The sequence below is a fragment of the Sminthopsis crassicaudata genome, chromosome 4 (genome assembly GCF_048593235.1).
Source record: "Sminthopsis crassicaudata isolate SCR6 chromosome 4, ASM4859323v1, whole genome shotgun sequence".
NCBI classification, from domain to species: Eukaryota; Metazoa; Chordata; class Mammalia; order Dasyuromorphia; family Dasyuridae; genus Sminthopsis; species Sminthopsis crassicaudata.
This window is the reverse complement of record NC_133620.1, coordinates 91520162-91544079: the sequence shown is the minus strand read 5'-3', so window position 1 is coordinate 91544079 and position 23918 is coordinate 91520162. Positions and strand designations below refer to the sequence as shown.

Genomic DNA, 23918 nt, shown 5'->3' with positions numbered 1-23918 from the left:
TCCCAATTGACTAGTTCCAATTGGGTTCTAAGTAGGGCAGCTCTACTCACAGAGGTTCTTTCTTAAGGACCATCATTTGACATGTATAAAATACTTGGGGAGAGGTAATTTAAAATTATAAAAATTATTATATAGAAACCAGTAGCTTGTTACTGGTTAATCTCTAGTAAGGATACACAGAAAAGACTAGAACATAAAACAGAACTGAATACCATTTTGAAACATAATTAAGTGCATCTGTATAGGACAGAGATGTTAAAACATTTGTCCTGGTAATATCTGCAGCACTATCAGGTATGGGATGAGCTAGATTAAAATGTTATTGGGAAATATTTGGTTTGTTGTTTGTTATTTTGTTTTGTTTTGTTTTGTTTTTGCAAGGCTGCTTGGGTTAAGTGATTTTCCCGGGGTTCACACAGCTACTAAGTGTCAAGTATCTGAGGGCAGATTTGAAGTCATGTCTTTCTGACTTCAGGGCAGAACATTGGAAAATATTTCACAAAATAAGTAGAAATTTGACAAAAAATAGGTATTGCTAATAAAATGTTTTCTAAGTCATTAAACAGACCACAGAGATCTTTAATGTAATTTTAGTCCCTCCCATTTCCTTTCCATTTGAGTTTGACATCACTGGTATGAGACATAAATCAGGTCAATATTTCATTTTATGTTTATAAAATTGAATACTTTTTAAGAGTTGGGAGGAGTGTGTTGTCTGACCAGGTTAAAATATAATTGGGAAATATTTAACTGAATAGAAAAATAATAAAGCATAGATAATTTAAATCTGTGGTTATTCTAGGGAGTTCATTTCTGCTTGAGTTTGACACCACTGACAACAGAAGATTTTCCTCTTACAATGATATAGAATGTCCTTTGTAGAAATACCTTCATTTTGAACAGTTTGCCACAGCTAATCCCACATAGCAAATAATATAAAAAACACTTGGAAAACAGTTTTTTAATTCTTATTTAGTTATGGATATATCCAATCATTAAGCAGCTCATGACACTTTAAATAAAATAATGAAGCAATAGTAAAAGAACCTGATTTCAAAATAAATGGAAATTTCATTTAGATTAAAAGAAGCAGTCTTAGCTATTTTTCGTGCTTGGGATCGGTGATAATTGAGTGATATTGTTGAAAAGGCCTATTGACTTGCAGATTCAAAAAGAAAATGAAAATATGCAAGAAAAAGCATATCAATTTGTAGTGACAATTAGCTGCCATAAAAAACTTGAAAACAATTCCCTAAGAAGTATATGAACTCAGTTGGTATAGTTTGCAAATTTATATTTTACACTTAATATAATTATATTTTTTCTATCTCCATAGGTGAAAAGCCTTACAAATGTCAGATTTGCAATCAGTCTTTTAGAATTAAGAAAACTTTAACAAAACACATGGTTATTCATTCTGATGCTCGACCCTTCAACTGTCAGCATTGTAATGCCACATTTAAGCGGAAGGACAAGCTGAAGTACCATATTGACCATGTGCATGGAATAAAATCTCCAGATGAACCTCTAACTACTTCTGAGGAGAAACTTGTATCCTTACCAATAGACTATGCTCCTGATGGGAAAGGTTACCAAACAGAAACTAAACAGTATATGGACCAGCCGAAATATCAATCAGAATCCAAAACAATATTACCAAATGTTCCTAATGAAGTCTGTGTTCCAGTAACATTGGTTCCAGTTCAGATGCCAGAAACTCAGAATGATATGGTGCACCATACCACTGCACTTCCACCTCCCTCTCAGGGCATCCTTTCTACACAGACACAACCGACTGATTATCCACGAGCAACAGATTTGGCATTTCTGGAAAAATATACTCTCACTCCTCAGCCTACAAATATAGTTCATCCAGTTCGACCAGAACAAATGCTTGATCCTAGAGATCAGTCTTATCTTGGAACATTACTAGGTCTTGATAACACTACAACTGTTCAAAGTATTGCTAATAATGAGAGGCACTCTTGATGAGACCTAAACATTCCACAATATTTTAATGGCTAAATGCTGATTGCAAGCAGTAGCTGATAGCTATTAAATTAATAGGGCTACTATGGTTTGCATTTTCTCTGACCTCCAAGATTCTGTGTATAGTTTAAGATCAAAGAAAACATTATGTGGACATATTTTGATGCATAATATTTAAAGTATATATCTTATAATTTTAAAATATTTTAGATTTAATTTTTAATAGTTTCTTAGCTATAGTTTTTTAGAGATTACGTATAGGAATTTTTAGCTATATTTTTGTCTTTATTGGTTCTTTTTCATCTCATTCTTCCTTACTTTCCTCTTCATTTTTCTTGTTCAGCCCCCAAGTTAAAAATGTTTTTTTTACATTTTAACAAGCCTTTAAAGGAACTATAAATGAATGTACTGATAGCTATCAGCTTTTTTTTTTTTTGTCCCAGCCTGAAATTCATATGACCTTGTTCCATATGCATGTTTTTTCTTATTAGAATCATGCATCTAAGTTTATTTTTAAAAATACTTTAAAACTTGTTTTCATTTTCATATTCAGCAAGTATTTCTCATTGAACTTTTTGACAGTCTGAAAGTAAAAAAAAGAGTAGACTAATATTATAGGGTCAGGCAGTAAATAATGTGTGGAAATATAAACATGATACCTCAGTTATCCAAGATTAAAAAATATAAAAGAAGGGTAACATTCTATATCTAGAGTTTTTCTTTGAGACTTAAATTTATTATTTAGATTTTACCATTGAATGCCTTATTTGTTAAAATTAGCTTCTGGCTTATGTCTTCTCATTTTCCCAAAGGGTTGGATAATGAAATTTCTTTAATTAGGTGTAGCCAAGATACCTTTGGAAAAACACTGTGGTATAATGGAGAGAACACTGGATGGGCAGTTAGAGCCTGAATTAAATTCTGACTTTGCTTACTACTACCTGTCCGATATTAGTTAAGTTAGCCCTCAGTTTCGGGATCTGAAAATTGGGTTGAGTGTATTGGGGTGGCGGGTGGGGGAACAGAGTAAGTATTAGGATTAGCTAGATGATCTCTGAGGTCTCTTCCATATTGAATATTATGATCCTGTGATTCTATTTATCTTGGATAATTGAGGCTCCAAAAAACTAAAGTAGTGAACCTAGATTTTTCATATGTAACCAAAAAGAAAAAAAAAATTAAGACAAATTCTAAAATTTGTGGTCAAGTCTACTGAATGTTACTTTCCCCTTATTAAAGGCAAACAGAAATATCACTAATACATCATAATTTATATATTTTTTAAAAATCATATTTTGATTTCTTTATGCTTAGTATCCATTACTGTCATTTTTATCATTGGGAAATAAGGAGGGAAGAATATCAGTTGCAGTAGAACTTTTGCTTAAAATGGTTTATTGTTTCAAAATAATTGATGGGGGCCCCCAGGGTCAAGTAAGTTGGTAAAGCTTGAATTATAGAGTGTTTTAAAAATAATACAATGCTATTACTTTTGAATAGGTGTAGAAACTTGAGTTAACAAAATGTTGCCTAGTAAATCTCCTTGGAGAAAATTCTTTAATGAGTAAAGTAAAGTAAAATGTATCTTTAAGTGTGGTAGGCATGAGTAGGTTGCATCAGTTATCAATGAAGAATTATGGGAAAAATGACATAACGGAGATAGATGAACAGAAAAAGGATGATGAATTAATCATATAGTGACAAGTGATATGGGCCACCAGCTGGATATTGAGAGATGTTATAATTGATAGAGCATTTTTATATAAATATAAGTAAAATTGGAGGCTATTTTTAAAAATTTCAATAGTTTAAAGTTTTTTCTCACCATTATTATAGTAGTGATTTGATAGTAAACTGCCAGATTTATCATAGTAGAAGGTCCAGGAATATTCTTTAATGAAGTACTAGAAAAACAGGTATTTTACTAGAGACCTCATAAATAGATGTGCCTACTTAAAAAGATTCAGAAAAAAAAAAACAAAAAAAAACAAGAGAGAGAATTAAAGCAGAAAACTAAAATGCTGCTTATATGCCCTTCTCTTGCCTCTAGCCCCACTTTTTCCTTCAGCAAGTTTGATGATAATTACATTAGACTATTTTAATTTATCCTATTTTTAAAAGCCTTTCTTCTATGGGAACAAATTTGTATTTGAGAATTGGATAGAGGTACTTTCAGTCTGAAATTAAATTATAAAATTTATTCTTAATTATAAAATAAGAGATTTGGGGAGATAGTCCAAAAGAGTCCCTTCAAGCTTCAACAATATGTGATTTTGTGATTTAAATAGACTTCTTAATATTAAGACTTTGACTCATTATGACATATATTTGTTGATTTTAATTAAAATATTATTATCACAGAAACAAATCACATCTTTAGATTTGTCCTTAATTTATAGGCATTTGAAGTTTTAAAAAGAACGTTAAGGATTTTTTCGTTTCCTTACATTTTTTGCAACTAGGTTTCTTTTAAATAATAACTTCCCCAAATGCTTTAAAAATATTATTTGGTTTACAATAATTTTATTTACATGAAACTTGTTTTGCAATGCATGTGTGGTGCAAATTGAAGTACATATATCTCTTTACAATTTTGTGAAAATACCTTTCGATTGTACAGTGCTTTACAATTAATAGGATCAAATTGTCTCATTTAATAATCTCAATATATTATTTTATTTCTCACAAAAGCCCTATAATATATTCAGGGCAGTTATGTACACTCCTTCCTCTTATTTTACTTAGGGTAAACAAATTGGCAAAGAAAGATAAATTCATTGTCCCAAAGCCTCCAATGAGAACTAATGTATTCTGATGCCTTTTCTGGCTGGTTCTCTTTCCACTGTAGCATGCAAAGATGTTCATTATGTTATTTGCTGGCTTCATGTTCCCTAGAGTTCAAAGGAATCTAAAAATTACTGAAAGCCTTACAGATTTGGGGAAACTGAACAGACTCTCATTTAAAATCTTGTAGCCCAGAAGAAATGCAATGAAGTTGGCATTTGTTGGCTGTTCTACTGTTTCAGATATTTAGAGGCTTTTTGGAGAGATGCTACATTAAATATAATATTAGTATAACCATTACAACATTTTTGATTCCTGCATTTGTTTAACTTCTTTCAGAAATTTGTATTACAGAAACACAGCCTAGTTTTTGAATCCATTCATTCATTCATTCATCCATCTAAGAAAAATTAGCACTTAATTAGCATTGTAAGTTTACTTTTATCATGTGGAAAAATTTGTCAATCTAGTTGATTCTGACTTTAAAACACCAAAGATCCTAGTAGATATTAAATAGGTTGGAGCGAACTTAAATTCTACATTTATTTAAATAAGGACTTGTCCAAAGAAGCACAGTTGAAGTCCTAGTTTACTGTTGTTGTGGATTTTGTTTTTTTTTAATGTTTGGTACTAGTAGTGAGGATTAGCATGAAGTGTATTTGTGTGTGAGTGTGTGTGTTTTTGTGAAAATAAGAGCAGAAGATACTTTGGGGATTATACACATACATATGCTAACATACTCTACAAAGTATATCAGGTAAAAAATGATTAGAGTTTAATTCAAGTAATTTAAATATCTTTTAAATGGACACTATCAAATGCAAGTTTGCAAGTTTATTTTTTGTATTCCAGATGAAAAAAAAATGCTTTTTACAATTTAAAATCTCAATTGAAGTTATTTTCTGCTTAAGTAAAAGAAAATTAGGATTTAAATTTTTGAAGTGTTTTTTTTTTTTTTTTTTTTTTTTTTTTTGACCAATTTAGTAAGGATAGTAACCAATAAAATTAAAGTTGTAAATTTGGAAGTTACTCAGAAATTTAGTTCAGGGTTAAATTGAAACAGAAAAAAAAATTTTTTTTTAGAATAAGCCTGAGTGGCTTTTAAAATTGATATTTTCTTCATTGTTTTCTGTCTTAGTAGTAGAGAAAGAGCTACCTTTGAGCCAGGAAGATTGGGCCAAAATCCTGCCACTGACACATATTGATATGTGACTTGGACAAATCACTTAACCCCTTGTATCCCCAGGCAGTTTTTCAGGGCTATAATTTGCAGAACACTTGTTGATCTATGTTGAGTAGAGCGAATTTTCTCACTGGGAGATCCTCATAATCTCCATAGAATATTTTGCCTGAAACAAATCTAACCCAAAACAAAGATGGATAGATCACAAACTTAGTACATTATATACCTTGTCAATCTGGCAAATTTGGACAAATATTACTGTAATGTGGCTGCTTAATAAGCATATAATAAGCTGGCAATTTATAAATTGCTAGTAAAAGGTTAAGGAATAAATAAGTAGCTTTGGTTTTCACAGGATTATTTACAAAATTATACTGCTTAGTATTTACTAGTTATAAACTTGTGCATTTCTGCTACCAAATTATTGTACTTCACTTTCAGTGGAAGTCAGATTTCGTATATAAGCTCTTTGATAGTGTCCTTTTAAAAATGATTTTTTCTTGATTGCTATGTGCCTTTTTGTGTATTCTAGTTGCTGAATGTTCCTTTTGTTTGGTAGATTGTATTGGTGAATAAGAAATATTATCAGTTGTCTATCAGTATTGTCATGTTTTAGTGAATTTTATGTTTTATCTTGTCTGCAGGTCAGGCAAGGATTTTTGCAATTTATCTGAGGTTTCTGTAGGTAGATGAGCACCAAGTGCTACCACTAAAATTCATTTTTATGATTTCAGCATCATAATTTCTATCTTCATTATAACCTTAGAGGTACCATGAATCTACCTAAGAGGCATCTTTTAAAGGTAGTGTTCTAAATTTTTAAAAAGTTTTTTTTTAAGTTCATCAGATGGTCTGTTTATCATAACTTCATAGTTTTAAACTTAGCAACTACCCTACACACCATCTTGATCGATCTGAAATGGGAAAGGGAGTTAGATTTTGAAATTGTGGGGTTTTTTTTTTAGGTGTAGCAATATCCCATCAGTCAGACAACTTGAGTTGATAAGCTCAGGAAAAAAAAACACAGAAATCTTTGTAAATGCTAGCGACTGAATTATTTTGTGATCAGTGCCAAATTTAAAATCTTTTTAAACAATCTCTGTGTTTATTCAGGAAAAATAGCATTTTTCAAAAATATAAACATGTTTAAATAAGCTCCTTTTTACTTAGGTTGAAACATGAATAGTTTGTAGAAATTGCATATATACTAAAGTACAGAAATTCTTATATTCTCATCTTTTTAGTGTGTTATTCATTTGGGTCTTGACATACATATTTTTTTCTTAGCTTTTTCTTTTGCTGTAAAATAATAAGTAAAGTCTCTGCTTTTACTCACTCAGAAATTCAAAAGCAGTAGAAAAAGAGTTGGATTATAGGAGTTGGGTAGTTCAGATTTGGTAGAGATAAATAATGTATAGTGATTTTTAAAGACTTCAGCTAATACAAATCCAAAAATAATTTAAAAGCATAATCAATAGACATAGTAGTGGCTATTGATCTCTTCATTTACTTATGGAAAAATAAATTATGATTGCATTCAGAGTCATAAGATGTATCATAAGCAGTTATCATAATTTCAAAATTTGTTGATTTCTTTTTCTCCCTTAAAAACAACACATTTTCAGGTACATAAATCTTTCTTGGGAAGTATGATTAGGTTAAAATGGAATTTTGAGTAATTTAATTAGATCCTAGAACATGTTTTTGATGCTAATATATATATGATTGTTTTTCTTCCTTGTCTTATGTACCTGATTGGTTAAAATGACAGAAAGTAATGCTCTGATGTAGTCATGAATCTGTTTTTATTCTCCAGTAATAGGATGTTGTTGGGTTTTTTTTTTTGTTGTTGTTGTTGTTGTTTTTTTATGCTATAGTAAAATATGTTTAAGAACTGCCAAACAAAGTGTAGAGATAGACCTGAATTTAATGGCCCCATCTCCATGTTTTATGGTGAATGTTGTAACAAAAGGGATTTATGATTTCTTTTAAGTTGAAAATACTTGATAATTTCTTACTTAACTTGCAGGCCTCCATTACAAACTTTGTTTGAAATTCATTTAAAACTTTTTTTAAAAATAAAAAGGCAAAATCAAATTATAAGGCATATCTAAAGCTACTGTTTTTTGTCAACTATGTAAACATCTTGTGAATTTTGTAGATATTTAGATTGTCTTACATGTATGTGTCTTTAGCAAAAGCTATTTGCCTTTCTCTGAAGAATAGGAAGTGTACTGTATATTTAAATCAATCCTTTGTTTTACTTCGGAATTTAAAATAAATTTGGGATTTTTAAAAAATCCTAATTAAGCCTTTCCCAAGTTTTTATTGCAATATGAATTAAATTTTATTAACACAGAGATGCAGTACATTTACATGATTTAAAACTTTTAATTTGCAAGATCATGAAAAATAGAAATCAAGTAAATTCTGTGAAAATTAACACATAATTTATATTTTATTTTATTAAAATTCAAAATATTTGACTTTTTTTGATTGGCTAGTTAAATGCATACTAGGTGAACTTCATAAATGAACAAAATGGTTTAATTTTTTTCCACTGGGAAGTACTAGTCTTTGGATGCTAAAAACTAGAGGAAGCAGGAGTTTAGGGGTTTAAAACTATGGATAGATTTCACATTGTGGAAGGTTGGAGGTAAGGAGATGGATGCTGAGTGGAAAGAGCTCAATAGAATACATTGTGGTGCAGATGGATTATTGAGTAAAGAGTTAGTGAAGAGAATGAAAAAAATTAGATGCTTGGGCAGATCTTTGCTGAGGTCCAATATGACTAAATATGTTGGAGGCCCTAGAAATCCCTAACATTACTGCTTAGGAGCTACCTTATCAGATTGATTTCCAAAATACTCTCAGTTGGGTAAGCCTGATTATTGTGGCTTTTTTTTTTTTTCTTTACAATTTTCTTATTACTTGAGGCCAAGACTCTAGACTCGAGTGCAGTTAGAATAGAAGATGGAGAATGTGCTCTAGGATTCTCTTAGCGAGAGCTGGTCATTTGAGGGGATTAGGTGTTACCTTTGGAATGAGATAGCTATACAACAGCAAATATTCCCTGGTTAATTGGATCACTTTAAAATCATTTCATTAAGTCCTACTTTTTCTAAGGCATTTTGGGGCTTTTGTAATGTTTATTATAATTTGGCAAATATCTGTGGCCTTGTCACCTCTGTAGTCTTTAGGTTGCTAATTACTAAATGAACCTGAGAAAAACAAAAAGATATATTTTTGCTTCTATTATACAGATTCATCCAGAGTCCAGAATTATTTCTTTTTAGTTATAGATTCTACCCTCATAATCACCCTCTTAACCTTTCAGCCAGCATCTGATGTTGAATGCTTTAGTTAATGTTCAAAAATTTGGGGTTTGCGTTTTTAACAATGGGTATTTTCTTCATGCAAGTCCTTCTCTACTTTGTGTTAAAGCCTGCCATCTATTATTATAAAGCTTTATATGAATTCTCCTAGATGATTCAATGGATCAGTTGTTGGGCCTGGTGTTGAGAAAACCTGAATTTAAATCTTACTAGCTCTATAGCCCTGGGCAAATTACTTAACCCTGTTTGCCTCAGTTTCCTCCTCTCTAAAATGAGCTGGAGAAGAAAATGGCAAACCTCAAATCCGGTCACATGAAATGACTAAACAACAACAAAAATATCTAGTTATCTGCTGGTCTCTCAATATATTGGTTACAGTATGCTACTAGGTCCATATTGTCTTCACTATAAAATCTAAAAGTTTTCTTTGATAACTCTGACAACTTTTTTTGAGGCAATTGGGATTAAGTGACTTAAGTGTCAGTAGGAAGTGTCTGAGGTCAGATTGGAACTCAGGTCCTCCTGACTTGAGGGCTGGCACTCTAAACACTGCACCACCTAGCTGCCTTGACACAACATTTCAAAAATTGCATCTGATAATCTGTCTATTACACCCACTATGTCTCTCATTTCTTTTGGATTACTTGTAATCTTGATTTTTTTATAGATATGTCCTTCCATGTTTAGAATATTAATGTCAGAAATAGGCCTTCACTTCAATGAATATTTTGGAATTGTTGAAAGCACCAAAAAACGTCCCAAATAAACTTGTCCAATTTCCTTCTACCCTGCTCTGTCCTGAGATCTGCGGCACCTGCCTTTCAGGCTATCAGTCCAGCCAGATGACATAATCTGGACAAGATGCTTTCATATACTTTTCTCCTGGATATGTGGCTGAACCATTATTATCACCTACCATGGATTGCATTGAGGAGGCATTATTAATGTGTTCTATAAAACAAGCTTGCATATTCTTGGTTCTAATGTTTTCAGCGCAGGTACTGTTGGAACAGGAGAGTCAGTATGGGTTTGTAATTGCTAATAGTTTTTTTATTGACTTTTGTTTTTGTTAAAAGCCTAATCTATGATTTCTTTATTTTTTGGTAATCTCTGAAATTTTGAAGATTATTCCTAGAATATTTTTTAAATGTATCACTTCTGTATGTTTTTGGCCAAGTACAATCAAAATGGCAATGTTGTCATTTTGATTTTCTCAGTTACATCTGATGTTCACATGTTTCAGTTACAGTTCAGATAGACTTAATGGTTCTTTTTTCTCAAATGAAGATAGTTGATTAAAAGTGCCAGTATATCTTTCTTCTATTTTACATTTGATTGTTATTCTCTCTTAAGATTTTATTTGTAGATGTTTTTAGAATGATTGATGCCAGTGTACTATGGGCTACTTCTTTATTGACATGAGTATTTTGTGCTTTGATTTGTTGCTTTGTGGTCTTGCATTCTCTTTTTCTGTAATATTTTATAGATAAATTTCTTCTCTCAATCATAGTTCTCTTTCTGGATGTAAATGACCCTGAGCTGCCAAATTTTCTGTTGATTGTACATGGCTGAAGTGGTTTATGGGGTCTTTTGATCTCTGATAGCTATTTTGCATTGGGAAAAATTGCGATAGTTTTTCCTGTTATCCTTTTCCGTGTTTCATCAGCCTTTTTTTTTTTTTTTTTTTTTTTTTTTTTGACCCAAAAGCCCAAATGTAATAATTTATAATTAGTCCCATTGAATTTTCATCTTGTTAGACTCAATTCAGTGCCAACAACACCTACCAGGTTCTTTTTAAATCCTTTCATTAATCATTGTGTTAACTGTCCTATCCAGCTTTGTGGCATTTAAACTGAATAAAGGTGCCTTTTATTCCTTTATTCCTTGATACAAATATTAAATACAAGGCCAGAGATGGCTCCATCTAAGTGGAGACCTAAGTGTCTGTTAACAAATATTTGAATTCAGCCACCAAATCAGTTGTGAATTCTTCTCATTTTCTTTTCCTTTTTTTCCCCTCCCTCTCTCCTAATCTTAACCACATCTCTCTTTCCCAAAAGACTAGTATGCAGTACTTTACCAAATGATTTATTAAAAGCTTTGGTAAATTGTCTATAGCATTTTCATGATCTGATAATTTAGAAAAGTGTTTCCTGAAAAGGAAATAATTTAGCATAACAAGCTATTCTTTTAAAAACTTTAAAATAATACTTAATTTTAAATGTGCAATTCTTCTAAACGGTTCTATATTCATCATGTTGGATAGAAAAATCAGATCAAATGGGGGAAAAAACCACAAGAGAAAAAAAGGTGAACATACTATTCTTTAAGCCACATTCAGTCTCCATAGTTTTCTCTTTGCATGTGGATAGCACTTTCTATCACAAGCATAACCTGTTCTTTGTGAAGTTATGTTGGCAATTATTGCTTCTGTGTCTAGTCACCAACCGTCTCTTTCATAATACACTCTAGAATTTACCCCAGGAGTCTTGAGCCTGACTTACTGTTCAATAGCATGTTGATTGTTTTCCTCCCCTCTTATGAAAAATTTAACAATAGTTGCTTTTCTTTAGTGTGTAGCCCCTTTTCAATTTTCTACAGTCTTTCAAGTACCATAAATACCAGCTAAATAATTGCATTTGCCAATTCTTAGAAGATATAGTTTATCTGAGCCAGTTTATCTGAGATAGGTTCATCAAGGGCATCCTTATTTATCTTGGACATCAAATATTAAAGTAACATTATAAAAATGAAATTTACTTTGGCATTTCCACAACATCCTATCTCTGAAGAAAGACACAAGGCAACTGAGTTGTCTTCAAATCTTTGGCATCTTTATTAATTCCCTCATCCTGAATCATAATTTCCAATGCGGCTTTCAATATTTCCCCTTATACATTAGTTTCACTTTGAGATGAGAAAGTGTCAGAGTAGAATTTTACATATTTTGGAAAATCTTGTCAAAATCAACGAATTTCTCTAACTGTTGGCTGCAATGAATGTTGGTATATAAATTACATGTATTCTCATGGTAGTTTGATTTTGTTTTGCTACTTTTAAGCCTTGCAAAGTAGAATAATCATGTATCCCATGGAATAATGTTTCTTGTTGGATACCTATATTTAGGATACCTATAATGATATTAACTTGATAATTTGTTTTTATTAGTACTGGAGTTATTCTACTTAAATTAAGTTTATGCCTTCTCTATAGTTTTTTTTATAATGAGAATATCAATATCATTATAGATCACTTTCTACAGTAATGTTAGTTCATAGAATCTCAGTTAGAAGGAAACAGAAGCAATCCAATCCAAGTTGGACCCAAAGAATTTCTTCTGCAACATAGTCACCCAGCCTTTGTTTGGAGATCTATTATATCCCCCAAATCATTAATCTGTGTGTTCATTTTAACCCATCAATATCACTACTAGGCCTTTACCCCCAAAGAAATCAAGTAAAAAGGAAAGTATCTTTTTTATATAGTAACTCTTTGTTGTAAAATTCAGTTGAGAAGGTAGTGTTCCTCAACTGTGGAATAAACAAATTGTGATACATGAATGTGTTGGAAGGTTGTTGTGCTAAAAGAGACAGTTTCAAAAAAAACCTGGAAAGAATGGAAAGACTGGTATGAATCAATTTGTAATGAATTGAGTAGAAGCAGGAAAACAATTTATATAAAAAACAATTTTGAAAGACTCAAAAACTCTGGTAAATGCAATGACTTAAATATAACTTTGCAGGACTTATTAAAGCAAGTCCCCATTTCCTAATAGAAAAGTGGTGGGCTCAAGGTACAAAAAAAATGAGATGAATATTTTTGGATGCTGCACGTATATGGATTTGTATGATTACTTACAAGTATATTTTTTTTTTTTTCCTTTTTCTCTAGTAGAAGGAACATTTGGGGAGAGAAAAAGGCTGACAATAATATTGCAAAAGAAAGAAAAAGAAAATATTTAAATATTTATAATACACAAAAAGGAATAGAAATTCAAAAGGAGACAAAGACAAACAGGACAGCTTGGAAAGTAGCGTGTATTGAATGTGTTATATACTTTAAAAAAAGCAAACTTTGCCATAAAGGTTTGCTGTTTCATATCAATCATATTTTGTTCTACTTTGTATGGAAATGTGCTTTTTTTGCGTGTTTAAGTGCAAAATAAAAAAAAAAAAGTTTAAAAGATCCCTAGTGAGGCAGAATCTATTACTATTGCTTTATTGTTTTTTGGACATGGATCATATTAAAAACTTTTTCTTGCACATTTTCTGCCACTTTACTACCATCAAAAATATCAAGGAGTGAGTACAAGGAAATTGCGTGGTCTAGAGGCACATTTTCTATTTTTATCTATTTCATGGCCAGAAAACTCCATCAAGTCTGGGGGCGGGGGGAGGCATTGTTTTTATAATAAGCTTCCTCATAGTCACTAAGACTAATTCTCATAGAAAAAAAATGTGAGAGAATCCAAGATCACCTTCAAGTTACACTGAGACAGGAAAAAACTTTTTTAAATGGAGTTAAAGGTTGACTTTTAAAAATAAGGTCAACAGCAGGGTGCCTTGAAGATTTGAGACATCCAAGTACTAGGTGAATGAAATTCTTTAGCTTTTATTTATTTTTTTTTAACTAGTTAACTCTATCCTATCTTTTGACTAGTTAACTCACTATCAATTCCTTTTAGCTCTGATCTTTTTGTCATATAACTGCTTAGGTTGGAAGGTCTTCAAGATCTGGGTGTATCTCAATAAACATAAATCTGTCAGATACAAACTTTTCTGTCATACGAATATTTTTTTGTTCTTAACCTTTTTAGCATCAACTAAATTTATCTGGGATCAATATCTTCCAAAAGGTCAAAAGAAGCATCAGAAAATTTTGGGTGCAGGTATAGAAAGGGGGCTATGTTTTATTCCTTCCCTTTGGAGGATTGGCTATGTAACCAGATATAATGGAATCAAAAGAATTATATTGTCTTATTGGTTATAAATATACATCTTCTGGAGTGGCAAAGTGGGGTCTGGGGTTTAAATTTATTCATGAATATTAAGATTTGTTTAAAATTTCTACTTTGGGAATATTGATAGATATAACCCATGTAAAGATTTTACAGAGAGTGCATCTAAGTGGATAAAGTACTGGACCTGCTCAGGGAGATTGATCACTAAGGTCAAATCTAACTTCACACACTATCATTGTGAGCCTGGACAAGTTACTTAACCCCGTTTGCCTCCGTTTACTCATCTATAAAATGAGTTGGAGAAGGAAATGGAAAACTGGCATCTTTGCCAAGAAAACCCCAAATAGAGACACACAATCAGAATACTAAAATGATTGGATAACAAAGATTTGAGAATTTTGGTTCTCACTGCTCTAGAAGATTTGTGGCATGAGTTTCTCACAATTAGAGGACATGTTTAACTTCAATCTGCTTCCATGTTTTATCTATGATTAGATCCCAGCTTCTTAAACTGTAGTTTAAGACCCTATATGAGATCTCATAATATGAAGGTCATGAAATTATGTTTATAATCAATGTTTAATTTGTACACCTATTTTACATACTTACATATATCTGGTGTGTGCAAAAATTTCTCTGGTCAAAAGGGGTCACAAGTAGAAAATGATTCATTGAAGTATGTCTGCAGTTCACTCAGAAACCATGCAAGATATACCAACTTAAAAATAGGATCATAAACTTTATAGCTAGAAGGGACCTTAGAGGCCATGAAATTTGCAGATACACAATCACACCTTTAGAAGTTTTCACTTCTATTGGCCAAACACCTTTTTTAGGGATTTGGGTGAGGGGAAGAAGTAAACAACTGTGCTGAAGTAATTTTTAGTTGTCCAATAAATAACAGGACAATACTTTTTGCACTATGTGGTTCATTTTAATTCATCTTGGGTAGCTAGAGAAAAAAGGGCACCCGGAAGAGAAGAGTAATTGTACCCACCAATTTAGAATTGATTTAGTCTGGCTTCTGGATAAAATTATTTTGTCCTGAGTAAAATTTCAGACAGAATAATTTTAGTCAACCAGATACTGCCTGATAGAATGATGCTTTGGATAGGCATATCATACCTGTTTTATTTAATGTCTAAGTAACCACTATCACTTATACTATCCTACAACAACAAATAGTATATAGCTCCAAAGATACATTGTTACCTCAACAAAAAGAATGAAGAGAAAGATTTGGGCATTGGCAACAGTACATGTGCTTATGAAAATCATCTAGTCCAACTTTCTTATTTTACAGAGTTGCCAGAGTGGAGGACTCATCCAGAATCATGCAAGTAGTAAATATCAGAACTAGATCCTCTAAATCTAAATTGTTTTGATATTATCTAAACGTGACCAAAGAGGATTAATTTTTATTTCCCTGAACTTTAATTTCCTCATCAAGGAAAGGAAGAAGTTGGACTAAATTGGCTAAGTTTTCTTCTAGTTTTGTCCATTCTTTTAGTCCCCACATACTGAGTAGGGAGATAAGGAGAGTATTATGGAATTATAGAATCACAGAATTTGAGCATCAGAAAAGACTTGGAGGTAATGTGCCACAATGGACAGTGTTTACTATGGAATCAGAGGACTTGGGTTCAAATTATGACCCTACAACCTACTTCCCCTCTCCCCTCCCCCCCAGCCATTGGTGTTAAGTGACTTGAATAAGATCACACAGCTAAGAAGTGTTGTGTCTGAGTGCAGATTTGAACTCTGGGCCTCTTGACTTTAGGGCTGGTGTTTTATCCACTGCCACCTAGCTGCCCCAACCTACTACTTTGTTCTTGTTCAAATCATAATCTCTGATCTTCAATGGTCATCGACTGATCATTAACTAAATTTCTCATCTTTTTTACTTCTAAATCCATGAGGAAATCCCTAAGAGAACATTCTAGCCGCCAAAATCCCTGGTACTCTTAGGTGGTTCAACATCCCAGTTTTATCAGAGGCAATGATTTTAAAGAAGAGGCACTAACCGTTCTGCTTTGTTGTTACACCTAAGAACCAAGGGATTTTTCTGACTAAGCTGGAACTTTGTGTATTGTGAGTACAGTAGAAGCTGTCACATTTTTCCTACTTTTATCTCTAGGGCTTAGCACTGTATTTTTTTTTTTTTTTTACATAGTAAGTACTTAATAAATGCTTTATTCATAGTCACATTCATTGAAAGAACAAATGGGAATAGAAAGCAATCTTCAGCTTTCTAATAATACATTAGGGTTTACCCTACAATAATCTTCTGGAAGATATGTCATAGAAACTTGCCTATCCCTAAGTCCATATGTCTATTAAAATGGCTGCCTGACCCTGAGAGATTGTCTTTCAATGACTGATGGAGAATCTCTAGCCATCTCCTCACCATTGGCCTTGACCAGTATTCTATCCAGAATACTAAGGAGGCACTCTTAAAGGAGAACATTTCTGAAAAAAATAGGATGCCAAAAACATAGTCAAGGGGATACCATTCTGGAAAAAGCAGAGACATCAGGTTCTCAGGTTTCAAGAAATAAAGAAGGGGAGACATTTAGAACAAGATACCAGCAGTCAAATTACTAAACGGAGGATCCCTACTAGAGAGATGTCTTATGTGGTGAACGTAGAAAGACTTCAATCAATGCTTCTATTTTAATTAAACATCAAAAGTGTTACACTGGAGAGAAACCTTATAAATATAATGAATATGGAAAACACATCTACACAAGCCCACACTTTATTACTCACCAGGTTTCTCATGCTGGAAAGAAACCTTATATATGTCTTTTTATCCTTTATTAGATATGAAAGGGCATATACTAGAGACAAACTTTGTATATATATGTAAGCTGTGTGAGAGAGCCTTCAGAAACTGCATCACTTTTAAGATTACCTACTGAAGAAAGATCTCATATATGGAAAATTGGGAAAATCTTCAATGACAATTCATCACACAGCAGGAATGAGAGGATGCATATTAGAAAGAAGCCTTATAAACATATTCAATGTAAAAGGAGTTTATACTACATATTCATATCTTAATAGACATGGAAATTAATTCTGGAGAGTTGCCTTATGAAAGAATGTGGGGATGCCTTATTTGATTATTCAAGTCAACACCAGAGGATCCATACTAGAATGAAGATTAAATTTAAAGGTGACCAAGGAAAAGCTTTCAGTAAAAACTAAAAAATTATTTTTGTATTAGAATATTCATACCAAAGGAAAACATCATAAATTTAGTAAATGTAGGAAAGTCTTTAATGTTCAAGTCTTGTTATGTATCAGAATTCATACTGTAGAGAAGGCTGGAAAATGTAATAAATAAATGACAAAGTGCTAGTTAATTGTAAACATTTACCAAAAATACAGAAAGATTCCTTGTAATCAATCAATGTGGGATATCTTTTGGTGGATGCTCAATCAGTACTATATATCAGAATATTCAGAGTAGAGAACATTATTCATTCAATGAAAGTAGGAAAACTTTCAAAGACTAAACCTTATCAGATGATCCAGGTAAAAACCTAAATATACAGGGCAATGCCTTCATCTCAAACCTTATTAGATTTCAGAAAATATAGATGAGAAGACTTGTAAATGGAATATAAGTGGGGAAACATCCAGAAAAGGCTCACAAACTATTATTTGAGGAATCATGTTGGAAAGAAATAGGTCATGATGGTGAGAAATTCCTCAGTGTTCAACCATTTTAGTACTTCTGGTGGTCATACTGGAGCAAAAACCTTCAAATGTAGTCCTTATGGGAAGATCTTTAATCACAGCTCTAACCTTATTAAACAGGAGAGTTTGTGCTCTTCAGAAAACCTGTATAATGAACGAGGAGAAAGCATTCAGAGACTGATGAAACCTTATTCAACATTGGGAGTCATGTAGTTGTGGAAAATACTTTGGGAATGATATACCTTAATCAACAATTGAGGGATTTTGCTCAGAAAACTTTTAAGTTGACCTAGAGGTATATTCTGAGGTGGGTAGGTAGCACAGTGATCAGAATGCAGGATCTGCTCATCTTCCTAAATTTAAATCCGACTTCAGACAGTTTTTCAGACATGACATTTAATCCTCTTTGCCTTAATAAAATGAGTTGGAGAAGGAAATGGCAAAACTACACCTTTGTCTTTGCCAAGAAAGGCAAGAAAAAATGTAGGGGCATAAATTGTCGGATACGACTGAATGACAATTAGAATGTAGATTATTTAAGAGGCGGGCATAGGCGTGGAGAAGGCACTTTTTTTTTTTTTTTAATCTATTCCCGGGCCTTAGCACAGTTATATTCTGTGTTCCATCCATCCAGCCTTCATTCACCCAAAGAACAAATGGGAGTGGAAGGCTAGTGGAATTGCTTGCAATTTTAGATGCAGCACACCCCGGTAACGGTAAGCTTTTGGAAAATGCGTTGTGGTTACATTTGTCTGAATAAGCCTAAACCTTTCCATCCACCCTTCCGGGGAAGACATTCTCCCTCCCACTGGTGCCTGGCAACCATCAATTTTAAAAAAAGTCGCTGCCGCCCCATTGGTCGGTGACTCTCCAGCCTCCTGTCGCCATTGGCCAGTGCCGCTCCCGGCTCCCGATTGGCGAGTTTGGGATTTTTTGAAACTGGCCGGAGAGGGAGTTGTTTTGAGGTTATTCAGAGATTTGGCGCAGCCCGTCGCTCGCTGGAATCCTGGGATAAACGCTAAAAGAGGCGAAGCGGCGCGGGGCCACTCCAACTAGCCCTAGCTTCTTCCTCCTCGCCCGAAGCCTGCGTGGCCAGCGCAGCGAGGCTCTGCGGAGGGTCTCCCGAGGAGCTATGGCGGCGGGGCACGCGGGGCGAAACGCCGCCGCGGGTGACTGGGAGCCGGGGCTCGGCCCCGGGCCGCCTCGAGGGCCGCGGGCACCACGAGTTGCGGAGACCGGCGACTCTCCGGCGTTCTTGAGGCTCAGTCACTTCTCTAGACCACCCTTCCTCTGCTTCGGAGACGTTCGGGTGGGAGTGTCTCGGACCTTGCCCTTGGTCCTAGACAACCCAAACGATGAGGTGGTGGAGGTGAGCGTGGCTCGGCTCCCGGCGGCAGACAAGGGTTTCAGCGTCTCCCCGCAGAGCTGCGTGCTGCAGGTAAGGACGGCGCGTGGGCTGGCGTCTCCTTCCCAGACCTACCAGGTTTTCCCTCCGTGACCTCCCGCTGCGACAGTTGGGCTGTCTTCCCCCAGCCCCGGTGGGGCGATGTTCCAGAAACTTGACCCTTAAGGAGAGGTAAAGCACGGTGTCCCCATAGAGAGAGATCGAGAAACTGCTGTGCTCCTTAAAGGCACCCCCATCTCAGCTTTCTCGGCTGACTCTGATTTCAGTTGCTAATCGGTACAAGATTAGATTCTGTTCAATTCGCTTTCTTATCTCAGCTAAAATCTCACTATTAAAAGCAGCTCCCATCTATCTTAAAGTTAGTGCCTTCCCATTGGGCTGTCTTTTCATCTACATTAATAGTCCATTATGTTCAGACTTAATTCCCCCAGTTGCCATCTACCCTGTTGGAATGTGAGCTCTTTGAAGGATTAGTTTTATTTTTCTTTTTATCTCCACTGCTTGGTATACTATAAATCCTTAAATGCTTGGTGATGAATGGCATCAAAGCAGCGGGAGAAAACTTAGGCAGAAACAAGAAACAGCCAGTTTTTGTCTAAGAACTTATTTTTTACTTTAATATTACATGAATAAGAATATCATAATTGCTAATAAATAACATTATTAGTACTAAGTATTTTTAGTTAATAATAATTTTTTTGTGTGTGTTATATATCACCCTCAGATATCACTACGTGTAAACTAATGTTTAAACAAATGTGAATAGCAAAAGATAATTAATAACTACCATTAGTGATTAGTACCCATCTCAGTACTAATTTACCATACTAATTAGTGTTAGTATTAGAACACTAATAGCTAGGAGACCCAGGAAGGACTTTTCTGTAGGATCCCAAGTATAATGTTGAAGGAAACCAAGGTTTCCACAAGTGAGGCATGGAAGATAAAGGTAGCCTGAGAAAAGTTATGAAAGTAGGAGACAGAATTCAAGTAGGCTGTTTGGTTAGAACATAAAATTCACTGAAGTACTGAATGTGTGTTGTCTAGATTGGCTGGAAGTAAGGGTTTTGAAGGCCATTCTTAGGAGTTAGCATTTTCACCATTGAAGATGATGAAAGCAACAGAGAAGATAACAGCGTCAGACTTATGTTTTTTAGAAGATGGTTTTGGCAGCTATGAATGAATTGGAGAAGACAGTCTCAAAGCTGGAAGACTTGGTAGGAGGCTAAAACAATAGTGGTAAAAGGTAATAACCCTGTGAGTTACAGAAGAGAGATGTTAGGACTCATTCCCACAAGCAATTAGAGATGAGGGAGGAGAAAGACTAAATTTTGCACCCCTGGGAGGTTGGAAGAATAATGGTGCCCCAGTAGAAAAAGGAAATTCAGAGAAGGGGAAGATTGAGCAGGGAAGTAAATTAGTTCCATTTTGCAGATGTATTTTACATATCTTGGAGGAGCTGTCCAGCAACTATTTAGTGATAATGCCCACAAGAGAAGTGAAGAGTGGGTATGTAGATCTGGGATTCATCTTTTAGAAAGGTGATAATTGAATCCACAGAAACTGATGGGATCATCAAGAGAGAGGAAGACAACATAGAATAGAAGCTATGGGAACCTTATGTGTATGATGATCCAGCAAAAGATACTGAAAAGAAGTGAGACAGATATGAGAAGAACTAAGAGAGAGCAGTATTAGGAAAGCTGAGGGCCAGAAAAGAAACCGTAAAGTATTATATTTTAATTTGTAGCTTATATTTTAAACCATTCAAGTTGCTTTGAAAAAAATTTCTGGTGTTTGATTTTTTCCCAATCTGACCCCATCCTACATGGAGCTTAATAGACAGAGTGTTACAGGTTCATCTGAAAAAAGAAAGGACTGGACAGAATATTATTTATCTTTAAAAAAAAATCAAGAAGTAGTAATCCTCATACTATTTTTCCTATTAAAATGCATAGATTAAATCTTAATTATAGTATGCTTTTTCTTAGTATACATATTTTTAAAATCTTGTTTTAAACTTATCTATTAATATGTAATCTTGAGACCTAACCTGGATAGAGCTGGGCTGTTGATAAATAATAGTAGCTTCCATTTATATTTTGCTTTAAGATTTATAAAGTACATCTTTTCATTTGTTTTTTTTTGTGACAATATGAGATAAGCAATGCAAATGATAAGAGTTGAAAGAATGTTGTATTTAGATTCAAAAGACCTGAGTCAAATTTTGGCTCTGCCATATGTGAGCCCCAGAAGAAGTCATTTAATGTCCCTTGTTTTTAGTTTGTTCTACTGTAAAATCAAGGAGTTAGGCTAGAGAAGCTTTCCATATTCAAACAACCCTGTGAGGTAGATAGTATCAGTTCTTTTTGCATTTTACACATCTTAGATCTTGAACTGGAAAAGACCTTAGAAGCCATCTAATCCAGTCTTTCCATTTTTTCAGAAAAACTTTAAAAATAGTAGAAAGAGATTATATAGCTTTGTACTAATACTAAGCAAATGTGATTTGTTAAAAAATTGATAATATTGTCTCCCTAGGTGAAGTGAGGTCAGGGAACCAAAACTGGAGTTGGAAGAGAACTTAAGTGCTCACTATGTGCCAGGCGCAGTTAAACACTTTACATATATTATTTCACTTAAGATAATTGTAAATAAGTAAACATCAAATACTGTATATACAAAGCGATTTGGGAGTCGGGGAGAACTAGTAATTGGGAAATTTATGAAAAGTCTCTTGTAGGAGAAAGCATTTGGATTTAGCTTTGAAAGAGAAGCAGAGGTGAGCTAAGAAAGCATTTGAGGTACAGGTGACAGGCTAAGTAAAGATAGAGGTAGGAGACTTAAGAATATGTAAAAGGAATAGCAGGTAGGCCTTTTTGTCTAGAGGGGAGTATGTGAGAGGGAGTAATGTGTTAGCCCCCAAAGAAAAGGAGGAAACAAATTGTGAAGGACTTAAAATTCCCTCCAAAAAAGATGAGTTTGTGTTTTATTTTAGGGACATATGGGAACCAACAAAATTTCTTGTGGTGAGAATCATGGGTAAATCTGTACTTAAGAATGCCAGTATGGCAGCTCTGTTTATGATAGATTAGTGAGAGATGAAACTGGTTGCAAGATGACTGGTTAAGACATTGTGAAAGCTTAAACTTGAGTGTATTTGTGGTCTAGAAAGGAATAGATGGAAGAGATATGTGGAAATAGAATTACTAAAATCTAGTAATTGTTTGGATATGGGGGGTGAGGAGGATTGAGTTTAAGTATAGGATTGAGGGTAACTACTAGAATGTGAATCTAGTACCTGGGGAAAAATGGTAATGCCTTTAACAGAAATATTTTGAGTAGTTGAGAGGAGAATTAGTGTTTAGGAGAAAAGATAAGTATATTCAGTTTTGCAAATATTGAATTTGAGTTATCTGTGGAACCTTCATCAGTGTGAAAATTTGGAAATTTGGGAGACAGAAATGTTGGACTGGAGCTGAGTCGTCTCATACGCAAATCCATGGAATGCAATGAAATTAATTATAAGAGATGAGTACAAGAAGAGTATTGAGAGGGAAAAGGGAAGGACGCAGCATGGAGTCTTTGAAGTACGTCCATGGTTATGGATTGTAACATGAATCAGGAGAATCACAACAAAAGTGTTCAAAACAAAAACCTCCAGAGTTTTTTCTCCAGGAGAGAATCATCATTAGACATGCTGGGGAGAGGGGAGTTGTCAAGAAAGATGAAGACTCAGAAAAGGCCATTGGATTTACCAATAAAGAGATTATTTTCTTTGAAAGAGAAATTTTCGTTGTGTGGTCAAGACAAAGTCTCCAGGATGAAAAGTGAGTGATAAGTGAGAAAATAAAGCACATTTAAACATCTTTCTTTTGGAGTTTGGCTGCCAAATGGGTTGATAGCTTTAGGAGTTGGTAAGATTTTTAAGGATGGGTGAAATCTGGGTATATTTGTTAGTAGGTGGAAAGGAATTAATGGATAAGAAGAGGTTGAAAATAATTAAGAGATGATTGAAGAGCAAGTTCCTGGAAGAGGCTAAGATCAAGGCATAAGTAGAAGAGTTAGTCTTATCAAAAAGGACCACCCCTTCCTACAAAATGGGAACAAAAGGAGACAATGGTATTCTGTTGGGGAGGAAAAGGGACTTAAAAGATGACTTTTTTTTTTTTTTTTTAAGTAAAGGTTATCTACTCACAGGAAAGAGGTAAGAGTGGTGTAAGTAGTAGGTTGAGAAGAATTAATTAATAATTAATTAGTAAGGAGTTGAGAGAATCAGGTAAGCATAAGTAGATTGATGTGCACTAGTGAGGGTCTAGTTGAATCTCATAATATAATTTTGTATTGCATTGCATCAGCATCATTGTGTCACTCTTTTGGAAAGAAATGAGTGGCAAATTGGACAAGGGGTTTAAGGGTAGAAGGTAACATGCTATATCTATGATCAAGATTTTCAAGGAAAGAAATTAAATGAAATGAGCAGGGATAGAAGTGTGTATAAGCAGTGGTCCTCAAACTTTTAAAATAGGGGGCCAGTTCACTGTCCCTCACCGGACT

The 23918-nt window shown here is 34.0% G+C and overlaps 2 protein-coding genes across 6 annotated transcripts in view; both read left to right on the top strand.

The window, feature by feature from the left end:
* The window catches only part of ZBTB41 (zinc finger and BTB domain containing 41), a 50201-nt gene extending 42138 nt beyond the window's left edge, over positions 1–8063 (top strand). For both annotated transcript variants that reach the window (XM_074308669.1, XM_074308670.1), the window contains exon 11: positions 1337–8063. In XM_074308669.1, the coding sequence (XP_074164770.1) occupies positions 1337–1989 (653 nt within the window). In that variant the 3' untranslated portion in view covers positions 1990–8063. The remainder of the gene's footprint in view (positions 1–1336) is intronic.
* Positions 8064–18584: 10521 nt separating this feature from the next.
* The window catches only part of ASPM (assembly factor for spindle microtubules), a 49479-nt gene continuing 44145 nt past the window's right edge, over positions 18585–23918 (top strand). For 2 of the 4 annotated variants that reach the window (XM_074308667.1, XM_074308665.1), the window contains exon 1: positions 18585–19394. In XM_074308667.1, coding sequence (XP_074164768.1) covers positions 19089–19394 — 306 coding nt within the window. In that variant the 5' untranslated portion in view covers positions 18585–19088. Of the gene's footprint in view, positions 19395–19427; positions 23192–23918 lie in introns of those variants that run through there. The other 2 variants (XM_074308666.1, XM_074308668.1) reach the window with 2 other exon arrangements.